An 11,727-nucleotide genomic window follows, 5' to 3' on the forward strand; every position below is an offset into this window, starting at 1 on the left:
TTTCACTAACCAACCTTGGTCAACCTGATACTCTATCCACTCCTGAGTGCAGGCTTGATGCACCAGCTCGCGAAAAAGCACGATTAAATTAAAGCTACCAACTAAACATATATTTTAAATGTTTATTTCTATGTTAATTTAATGTTTCTTTACATTAGCTTAAATTCAACAGCGTACACAAATTTTTCCCCTTCTTAACTTAGTCTAGGCTGGCTGGCAGCCTGGTGGGAAACGACAAAGTCGCCCCCGAAACAGCCAGTGCCACCATACAAAATGCGGACAAAATGTCCAAGCTCCCGCCCATTTGCATAGTAGTCTTTCTACTCTGTCCAACTTCTGTTTCCTGTAACCAACCTGCTTGTAATTAATGCATGAAATTTTGCATCCCGCATGTCAATGCCCAGGGTTTTCCCCTTTGTCTATGCAGGTTTTACCTGGGCCCAACTGATCTAGTTTTAACTTAGAATAGTCAGTGAGGGGAGTTAGTCATGGCTAAAACGTTGCCATGGCTGGCCAATCCCCTCCTAGCACATGATGCATGCTTCCTCTCCTGCATGGTTCATAACCTGCATGCTGAGAGCGTATAGGCTTCGGCCTGAGACGCACTTAGAGTCTCTCCCTAACCCAGACCCCTCCCAAATACACTTGGTAATTAGTTAGGTTTGGAAGAAAAAAAAATATCCAAGGGCATTCACCCTCGCACCGGCAGTGGAACGCGCTCATGTGTTCAATCCAGCTGGCGGTGGAAGCGGTCGGCAACATCCGCACCGTCGCTGGCCTCGGGAGAGAGAGGGGCTTCCACGAGGACTACACGCGGGAGCTGGTCCCCGGGATGAAGCGGACGCTGCGCGAGACTCACTACCGCGGCATCGTGTTCGCGATCGCCCGCAGCATCACGTTCTTCGCGTTTGCGGCCACCATGTACTACGGGGGGCAGCTGGTCAGGAACGGCGAGATGGTGTTCTCAGACGTGTTCAAGTGAGTGCCAGGCAGTGTTGCAGGGAACTGATGTCTGTCAGTAGTTGCGTACATGAAATGTGTCAATTGTAACTAGCAATGGAGTACATATATATATATATATATAAAAATTAATCAATCATTTCCATTGCAAAACCCAATAAAAGAACGTAAAGCATGTTGTATTTACTCAACTCTATTATACTACTTTTCTTGCAAGTTTTTTAAACTCAGAAAATTTGTTAGGTCTTACAATTGATAGCTTTGTGATTCACTGAATTTATTTGATTCTAATATCCAATTATTTATTGAGTTTTTTTTTTTACATTTGAAAATATGCTGCGGCTTACAATATTGATGATTTATCAGAATTGCAGGCAAAATCATCATCATATAATAGCTAAAGAAAGTCCTCTTTGAATACACCATTAGTTTTAACATAGGCTGGCATTCCCTGAAGTAAAGGAGTGAGGTATATCGTTATTTATGAGTACCTGCTACATTGCCCAAGTTATTATAATTAAGTGTCGTAAAAATTAATAAAAAAATGCTTAAGTGGAGTGTGACATTTGTGTGTTATTTTTCTTTTTAGGATTGCAAATGCATTGATAATGGGCACATCTTCAATAGCAAATGCAATAGCATTTTCACCCAATTTCGAAAAAGGCATTGCTGCAGCGGGCAGAATTTTCAAGCTTCTAGACAGGAAACCAAGGATTATGGATCCAGTCGTACATAGTACAGGAAAGTGGGTTAGTTTGTGTTCTTTTTTTCTTTTCATTTTGCAATATTGTTATCTTAACTGTTAAAATATTAGCATTAAACATTATTTTAAAACTTATGTTTTGATTTAACACATTACGACATTAGTTTCATAATTATCTAGCTGTGTTGTGAATTTTTACGTGTGTAAAAAAAAATTTTGTTACACAATACACCTTGTATTTGTCACCATAATTGGCATCTATTGACCAGCAAGTTAGTTAGCAACTCTGAACATCTGACCATCATAAATGCACAGTGTTCAATTGCAGATCTCTCTCTCTCTCTCTCTCTCTCTCTCTCTCTCTCTCTCTCTCTCTCTCTCTCTCTCTCTCTCTCTCTCTCTCTCTCTCTCACACACACACAAACACAAACACACACACACTCAGCATCTACAGAGGCCTTGAAAAACTTCCGCCCAAAAGCTGCGATAAAATTCTCCATGAAATTGTATTTATCCTTAATTTCATGTCCCCTATATTTCTTCTGGGTGTCTCACTCACTCTGTGCATGCCGAAATTCATTTTGGTTTTACCCTTGCTTTTTATGCATTCACTTGTTGAAAGGCCAGTTGAGGCAGGCACAATTTGGGGATGCTACCAGAATGAAAGTACATACTAGGGGTGGTATTTATATTCACGTCTTGAGCAATTCCTTCGTCAAGAAATTCTTATATGCATTCTTATTTAACCTTTGTGTGCCATAGAGGTTGCTTGAGATGATCTCAAGTGATCGCAAACAAGACAATCTTGATGAAGACCATCTTATGATAGTCCCATATTTCTTATTTCTGAGAGGGCATTCTCCTGTCTCATAGTCGTTGCTTGAGAACACCATCGTAGAAGCATGTTTCATAGTCGCTGAGACCGTGCTTAAGAACACGAATAAGATCGTCTTTGCCAAGACCACTGCAGGCATGTCTCAAGCAATTGCTTGTTCTGATCGCAATGTAGAAAATGGCGGATTCTCGTGAACCTCGTATTTTTAAACTTAAATAAATCCTGTATGAAGTGCTGAAGCAATTTTATATGTATTTTAAATGAGTTTAGTGCTTGTTTGTGACCAGTGATTACATTTTCAAGTGCTAAACAGACACGTTTATTTACATATCAATCACAGAACGAGTACAATGGATGTGGAAAACGATGCGTTTAATGATGGTTGATGGTACATATCACAATCAGAAAATTTAATTCTACATTCGTGACACCCAGAATACATTAAAAATAATTTAAGAAAAAGTGGCAGTACACTGTTGATTTAAAATAATTTTCCACAATATTTCATTAAAAGTTTGGTAGTGTAATGGTTAGGGAGTTGGATTTCAAGTCCATTAATAGAGGAAACAATATGAATGTGGTTCAAATCCTGGCACTGACAGAACTTTTTTTTATAGTTACAGTTAATGAAAAATGCAAATATAGCTTTAAGAGAAATTTTATTAGATTATTTTTTTTAAATCTAATTGTTATAATATATTTAAATACATAGCTCAGTTTATTGATTTGGATATTTCATACGCAGCAGGCTTTGAGAGATACTGTAGTCTATATATTTTACTTATAATACAATTAAATTATAGAATCACAAGTAACTTGAACAAGAAAAATTAACCTATTATATGAGGAAATTAATGTCTTATATTATTGATGAACAAACACTTTATAAAGGGTTTTACAAATTTTAAGTTTCTTACTATGTACTCTTATCAGATTCGTTCAAACTTACTGTTATAATTCTAAACACACATTTTTCTTACTTAAATTAAAAATTTTCTTTTACTGTGTAGTTAAATATTATATTTTTATTAAACTAACATTTACTGTACGTTATCCTGAAGCTGAAGCAGAGTGACATTTTCTCAACAAAAAAAAGTTTTTCACTACCTGAAATATTTTTTGATAATTCTGTAAAGACAAGTAGCTTTTAAACAAGTAGTAATACAGTATTAACAGTTCTGCAGATGCAAACTTAATTTTATTATTTTTTAAAAGGGTATTATTAAATCATTAGATACATAATTTCTTAATGTTAAACTTACATAGGAAAGACAAAAGTTTATAAAGTTCTTAATTTCATTCATCTCAAGTGACACAAGTTGAGATGTACTAGAAGGTGTGCATATTTGTGGTCGCAAAACATCAATTTTTTCCATGTGTGATTCAAGAGTATTAAAACAATAAACAAATTTTTCACATCAACGTACAAACGCACTTCGAATGTAGTGATATATACTTACTAAATCTTGTTACTATAAATAGCATCAAATTCTGGGGTTTCAGGGCTTGGTGTGAATAGTACCAGAATATTTAACGAAAACAGTTCAATCGGCAAAGTTCGTGTATGCTCATGTCTTTTCGGCTGTCTCAAGTAAGTGCTTAGTCAAGCCGTAAGTACGGCAAACAAGCTCTTGCTTGAGCATGCAGTCTTCATGAAGCTCGTCTTGTTCGCGGACTATGAAACATGGAGATTGAAATCACTGCCTTGAGAAACAAGTCCTTCTTCGTCAAGACGGTCTCAAGACATTGCTCAAGATGTGACTATAAATACCAGCCTAGAACCATGTTTTATCCGGCAGAGAATGCAGTACATAGAAAAATTTCTCACTTGGAAGTCTGCAGTAAGCTGTCCGAACAGGAAAAAAATATGTAATCACTAATGTGTGTGACTTGTGTTCGCAGACCACGGAAGGCAACGTTCAGTACTCGAAGGTGGAATTCTGCTACCCGTCTCGCGAGAGCGCTCGCGTGTTGCGGGGCCTGAACCTGGAAGTGAAGCAAGGCCAGACGGTGGCCCTCGTGGGCCCCAGCGGGTGTGGCAAGTCCACCTGCATCCAGCTGCTGGAGCGCTTCTACGACCCTTTGTCAGGAGCCGTGGTGCGTGTTTGCTCGGCGAAGTCTTGCTAGTCCAGAGTTTCATAGGAACCTGTGAAGTGAATTATAAGTGCACCTGTGGGCAAGCCCTCACGGTAGGGAACCGCCGCTTGCGCTTTAAAAATCATAACTGTGTAAAGGATATTATAAACATTAAGTCTGAGGGTCCCCCTGGGAAGTATCTACAATTTATTTAATCGTATGGAAAAGAGCTACTGATTTGTGCAGTTAACTTGCAAGTATAATTCATTTTCATGCAAATAGTGTGATTGAAAAGAAAAAAAGAAGAAGAAAAACAATAGCGACTTCTAGCTCGCTGTAGGAGATTAAAAACTGACGAAAACTAGCTTCTACTTCTTAGCGATAGAGAATTTCCGTCACTCCCCTCTATGTCGCAAAGAAGGGAGGGGGGAAACCTAATCTGCGCGGTAGAAGCTAGTTTTCGTCAGTTTTTAATCTCCATCAAAACCTTTCCTACAGCGAGCCAGTAGTAAGAGGTTTGCTATTAGTGTCCTTACTGCTGTGCATTATTTTAGTAGGCTTTGCTCGCTCGTACTGAGCCGAGAGCAACGCTCAGCACCTGCAGCTCTTGAACCAGGCACTTGTGAACCGTTGCAGTCCATGGACGGCAGAGACGTCTCGTCCCTGACCCTGGAGAACCTGCGGTCCCAGCTGGGGCTGGTGTCGCAGGAGCCCGTGCTCTTCAACCGCACCATCGCCGAGAACATCGCCTACGGGGACAACTCGAGGAGCGTCCCCATGGACGAGATCATCAGCGCCGCCAGCAAGGCCAACATCCACAGCTTCATCAAGTCCCTGCCTACCGTGAGCATCCCACGCTACAACTCCGACCATCCTCGCATATGACTTCTAGCACACACTTCAAAGCACTCACGTCCTTTATGGCAAAGTTCCTGTTTTAAGATGATTATTATTAAAATATCACTTAGTTCGTGTCCAAAACTTGTGAGGCCTCTGTGTTGGTGAATCATTTCTTGGCAATGGGTGAAATTTATTTTTGCGATTGAAAGTTTCACATTTTGTAAAAATGTACAGTAATTTTTTTCTCAATGATTTTGCTCCACTTTTTACATTATTTCGATTTCTTTCTGCTCGTCTCTCTTTTTGCCCTTTTCTCTTATTTATTCTCGAACTTTTTTGTGCCAAGTACATAGTATATATAGGTTGTGGAAGTACTTTTAATGCTGGCTGCTTCCAGGGCTACGAGACGTCCATGGGTGAGAAAGGGACACAGCTTTCTGGAGGCCAGAAGCAGAGAGTAGCTATCGCGAGGGCACTTGTCAGGAACCCTAGAGTGCTACTGCTTGATGAAGCAACATCTGCTTTGGATACGGAGAGCGAGAGGGTAAGTTTACACCCAATATTCTACTTCTCAGGTTTGATTTTCCCCAGACCCCAGATTTCTCTGGTGAATTTCTCTGAATAATATAAAATTGTATTTATATATGTAGAGAGAGAGCTAGCCTAAGTTAATCCAAGTGTGCGGGAGGGTTCCAGGTTAGGGGAGGACATAAGTGTGTCTCAGGCTTAAAGCCTGTTCATTCTACCATGCTGGGTTTTAACCATGCAGAACAAGGGCGCGTGCATCATGTGCTTTTTGAGGTTTATTGGCCAGTCATTGCAGCAATTGGCGCCATGGCTGACGCCCCATAGGTTGCTTAGCCTAAAGCTAACTAATGTCACCCAGGTAAAACCTGCATAAACACATGGAAAACCCTGGGCCGGGTCATGCTGGGATCAATTAATCATGCATTAATGCAAGCAAGAAAGAAGGAAAAAGATCCAGGTAAAAATAGGTAGTTGGACGGGGCAGAAAGAATAATCCAAACAGGTTTTGGGCTCTTGGGCCTTGCGGCCCAAGTTTAATAATGGGCACACCTGAGTTGTATTTACCAGGGGCACATGTGCCCCCAGTGGCGGGCGTCTTCACTCGCCAGCCCAGCCCAGCCCAGCCCAGTTGGGCAGCTGTAAATATTCCCGTTCTCTGAAGTGGTTGGCTCGTCTGAGCTACTTATAGGACTATGTTGTATACTTACACAACACACATACATAAAGGATTTCAGCATCGTACATGTTTACACAAATATAAAACATATACATACAACAAATACACGTTGTGAAAAAATTATCTCATTACTCCGCCGACAGAAGATCTAATGTGTGGGATAATGATGTGATCCTGCAGATAGTCCAGGAGGCCCTGGACCAGGCGAAGCAAGGGCGCACGTGCATCACGATAGCCCACCGGCTGTCGACGGTCCAGGACGCGGACGTGATCTGCGTCGTGGACAAGGGGCGGGTGGTGGAGTCGGGCTCGCACGGCCAGCTGCTGGCTCTGCGCGGGAGGTACCACAAGCTGTGCAGCCTGCAGGGGGGCTCCAAGTAGGCGTGCTGCGCCGCCGGGAGCCGAGCGAGGAGCTCCGTCTGCCTGAAGCCCGGCGTCCAGTGTCCCATCACTAGGGACACCCGTATTTCGCGATTTCATTTCACGTCGAGGTATTTCACAAAACACTGTAGCTTTTCCTAAGAGTCATCGTGGCAAAATTGTGAAGGTGCAGCAGTACGGTGACCACATTCTCACTGGCCCCGGTCAAGAGCGGGACGTCACCTCTCACCGACCTCAGTCAATAACCACAGGAGAAAAGCTACAGTATTTTGTAAAATACCTCGACACGAAATGTAGGTATCGCGAAATACAGGTGTCTCTGCCCATCACATCCGCACTAGCATGAAGTCTTTGCAGCGTTCTGCATGCAACTATGGGACATTTAAGTGCTGGTTCTGTAATATTGTAAAGTTATAATCTGAGGCAAGGTTTTATGGTTTTATTTTGAGACTAATTATGTATGTTTTGAAAACAGTAGATTTCGGTATTTTTGTTTAAAGAATTATTTTTAACTCAAAAAGATGGTTATTATTCAACAAATATGACACTTAAATTTTTCATGGTACTTATTTATACAAAACAGGGTCGTTTTGACTAATAAATTATGTACTTTTACAATAAAATAATCTGTGATTTGTAGGACAGAACTACTACTTATAGTTCAGCCATATCAAAGTTTCTAATGCTGATTAAAATCAGAAGGAAAAATTGATTAAAAACTGAGAGATGACAAAACAGTGCTAAAAGTATACCAATATTGAGAGCCTCATTGGATTATTTAAAATGTCATATTTAAAAATCTCATGTAACATCATACCTCATTTAGCTGATAGAACATTGCAAACACTTGCTTGAATTTACAATGGAGCTTTATATACCAGAAAGCCTCTCTGAGCCACAGCAGTATATAACTTCTAGACGTCACCTTACTAAAAAATATGTGAGAGATGATCTTGATTTTGATTTGTACATAAAATAATTAATGAGTTACTAATGCCAATGACCTTAATTTAATTCTAAAAACTCTCTTTAGTTGCAAAGACAAAGTACCACTAGTACAAAATAAAAATTTTTAGACTGGCACTCAAAACCCTTTATTAAGCAAAAACTTGCGTTGGGTCGATTCCAAGCACATGCCAATTCCGATTCCAGTTTGGATTCTCATATTTGGTATTTGATTTGATTCCAACAGATTCATTACTATTTACAATAATGTTTTATAGGTTGTCACACTATTCCTGATTTGTTTAGTACTTGTATACAAAAACATGTTTGTTATTTACAAATGTAACTAGAAGTATATTATGATATTTATTGTATACATACTTACAACTTATCAATGTTACCATGTTAAGAGAACAAACCTCTTTTTAAATCAAATAATATTTCTGGTAAATTGGCTTATTACTCTGATAAGTCAGTAAAAAAAAAAAATTGGTTAATCAAAGAATGCAATTGTAAAATCCTAATTAATCAGACTAGTTGATTAGTCAGAAATTGCCACATTAGTACAATAGGGTACCTCAGATTAGTGGGGTATCAGCCAACAATCATAGAATGGGCTGATTAATGGGGAATTGCTTGATCAGTCAAACAAAATCTTTTATGTCAAATAGTGTTTGTAAATCAAGTTTAATGTCCCTATGAAAAAATAAAAATACAAATATCAAATTTTGTGCTGTAAGGGAACAATCAACCAGCTTTGATTCTAAAACCTTTGAACTCTGGATCCTTTGATATGATTGGAATTGATGAAATCGAGCTATTCCAGAATCGTAATTAACCCAACACTAACAAATATCTCATCCTTATATGCGATGCCAGTGAAACAGAAGTTAACCAGGCTATTTTGAAGTTCAATTTTTTTTCCCCTCACTTTTTTATCCATACGAATGGCTGTCAGAAACCAATTTCATAGAGATTCAGAACATTTCATGCAATGTGAAATATTTTCCAACCTCCCTCCACAGTAACATAATTCGGAAAGGAAAATAAGAAATTTTTCTTTACCTAAAATTAAATGGGACCAAAGACAGCTGGAGGGTAAGAGATTGTATAAATAAATGAACTTGTAGTTTTATAGAATGTTGTCAGTTTTATGTAATATAATTAAAATATTTCATACGTGACTGTAATTATGTGAATATATTTTGTATTAAATAAATTATTTTTCTGTATGAAGCTATGAATAATTTATTTTCCCATCAGCTATGATCCTCACACTTATTAAATTCAAGAATGACTGTTAAAGACCCAGAATTTAACTTAACTACCCATGTTGGATTAAATAAGAAATTTGTATATGCGTACTTCTGTATAAATTTTTATTATAAACCTAATTATGGTTACACGTACACTCTTTATTTGCATCAGTCACTAAGGAGGACTCCAGCAAATTCTTCAATTCCACTCAACAACTTCAATTTCTGTATTGCTACAACCCACTTAATTAACCAAGTAGCATTGTCTACTTTACACAGTTATTCCTTACTTATCAAAGAGGTCTCAAAACCTTATTTATTTTCCATTCAGAGTAAGGTTGCAGAAAGATGAGAACATCCCCTTAAATCACTGCCCTTGCTAAAATATTTTCTCCACGACCACTTATCGCAGACCAATGAACAGTCAGGCCACATGTCATGCTTATGGGCAGATGTGTTTCTCAATAATGTATGTTATTTTTATAGAAGAAAAAGTTATTTTTCTGCTTCAAAAACTCATTTTTTGAAAGTGAAAAATTCCACCTATAACACAAAAACTTAAGTTATCTAACTGAAAAATTTTTGAAACATATTTCCACACCGTTCTGTTTTTTTTTTTTCTGCCAAGAGATCTTTGTGAAAGCACCTAGAAATTGTGCTCATCACCAAAGCTATTTTTTATTATTATTAATTTTAACTGGGAACACTTGCACAGTTATACGGCACATTTTTCAGTGGTACCACAACTGTAGCACACAGCAACATAAGCGTAACAGTTTCATGACAGATATTGTTATAACACAGGCTGTAGTAATAATATTGACTAGACCATTACCTTAAACATTCTGGTAGAGTAGTGGGTAATAGTTCATTACCAAAGCTGTCTTTCCAATGCTTCAGGGCGCCTGTTGAAAAATAGTAGAACCTGGCCATCGCTGATAATAATGTCCGTTAAGGTTCACAGTTTTGGTTACTTTTAATTTCATCACCTTTTTATGTTCAAAAAGGACTGTGATATACCTAAAAATGTTGTAACAATATTTCCTTAAAATGTCCTTTAAAGTTCTGAAAATTGTTTACAGTGTATCTTTCGACACCTGAACAAACAAAAACTGGCTTCAAGTCTATATGTTGCTTTAAATATAGGTACTCTAAAGAATTTTCATATGTAAAAATTAATTGTCAAAACAATTAATCTCATGATAATATGTGTTAAGGTAAAGAAAACTATACTGACATTCAGAAAGTTTCTTAAATGTTATTCGACATGAGCTGTCACTACACAATTTTTAGCAGTTTGGAAATAAAGAATTCTTCAGAAAACTTTGAACATTTGACTCTTCAGAAACATGGCAGCCTGATGAAGTAATTTATTAAGCAACATCAGTTCCTGATATCACATTTACGGTGTCAGTCCTTTGATGTAGCAGTTTCACCGAGATGTATTATTTCTTTACAACCAACTATCAGTCAATAACACAATTGAATTGTTGACCCTAGTTATAACTCATGAGTCATGACTGACTGATGCTGTATAATGTACATTTTCTCGTATAAAAAAAATCTTCTAAAATATGCATTTCAATTTTTTAACACTCATTTGTATATACTTTATTTACAGATCTTTACAAATACTGCAAAAATGTTTTTTTTTCCAGTACCGTAATATGTAGATATATTTTCTATAGCCTTAGTGCTACATGTAGGCAGCCCACTTAGGCAAACCTGAAAGGACCATAATGCTAGCAAACTACTACTGTACAATTCATTTTAATAAGCAGTCCACTTGATCTCACACCTCACATTTCCTATCCACTGGATCCACGACAGGAATATAGAAGACCCCTAGCCATGCAGGAAGCGCTTGAAGCCCTGAAAAAGGCACTGCCACCTTCTGTCATGCATCAATCTGTAACAGGTGCTCTATGTGCAGATGGGCGCAGAGCCGGCGCGTCCGTATAGGCGAACTAGGCAACCGCCTAGGGCGCCAAGTAGCTGGGGGCGGCGCAGCACGACACATAACAGCTGATGTAATATGTTTGACGATTATTGAAACTAGATGAAAATGGATTTTTGTAACAGTTTGGAATGTTTATATTGATATAAGTAATTATTTCAAATCCACGGTCACCTGTTTATGATTTGTAATAAGTAAAAAAGTAAAAAAAAAAACACCAGCCTGCTTACATTTGATTGTTGACAAAATCTTAGGCTTACGTGATGTATTTTGAGGCAAGGAAAATTTTTTTTGGGGCGGACCCGGGGGAAGGGGGGGGGGGGGTATTAAGCTTTTTCGCCTAGGGCGCCAATTTACCTTGCATCGGCCCTGGATGGATGCAAGCAAATATGGAATGGGGGCAGCGCTCTACCAGATGGGCGATAATAGGTGCCACCTGATCATAGATTACACCAGCGCGAAGTTCGGACAGTACGAAAAGAACCATGAGTGAAGGTAGTATGGGCATTAAGGAAGTACAGTTCGCACCTGGGAGGGAAGCCATTTGTGCTCAGAATAGATAACCAGTGT

The 11,727-nt window shown here is 38.5% G+C and overlaps 1 protein-coding gene and 1 long non-coding RNA gene across 4 annotated transcripts in view; one reads left to right on the forward strand and one right to left on the reverse strand.

Annotated features, from left to right (window-relative positions):
• Positions 1–9,180, forward strand: part of LOC134536920 (ATP-dependent translocase ABCB1-like) — a 43,351-nt gene extending 34,171 nt beyond the window's left edge. For all 3 annotated transcript variants that reach the window (XM_063377004.1, XM_063377003.1, XM_063377005.1), the window contains 6 exons: positions 737–978; positions 1,550–1,709; positions 4,401–4,595; positions 5,211–5,417; positions 5,812–5,958; positions 6,799–9,180. In XM_063377004.1, coding sequence (XP_063233074.1) covers positions 737–978; positions 1,550–1,709; positions 4,401–4,595; positions 5,211–5,417; positions 5,812–5,958; positions 6,799–6,999 — 1,152 coding nt within the window. In that variant the 3' untranslated portion in view covers positions 7,000–9,180. The remainder of the gene's footprint in view (positions 1–736; positions 979–1,549; positions 1,710–4,400; positions 4,596–5,210; positions 5,418–5,811; positions 5,959–6,798) is intronic.
• Positions 109–11,103, reverse strand: LOC134536929 (uncharacterized). The gene is made up of 2 exons (XR_010075899.1): positions 10,036–11,103; positions 109–7,041 (listed from the first exon to the last, which is right to left on the reverse strand). It is a non-coding gene; the product is annotated as an uncharacterized LOC134536929 (long non-coding RNA).
• Between the last annotated feature and the right edge of the window lie 624 nt (positions 11,104–11,727).

The sequence above is a fragment of the Bacillus rossius genome, chromosome 11 (assembly GCF_032445375.1).
Source record: "Bacillus rossius redtenbacheri isolate Brsri chromosome 11, Brsri_v3, whole genome shotgun sequence".
Taxonomy (NCBI): domain Eukaryota; kingdom Metazoa; phylum Arthropoda; class Insecta; order Phasmatodea; family Bacillidae; genus Bacillus; species Bacillus rossius.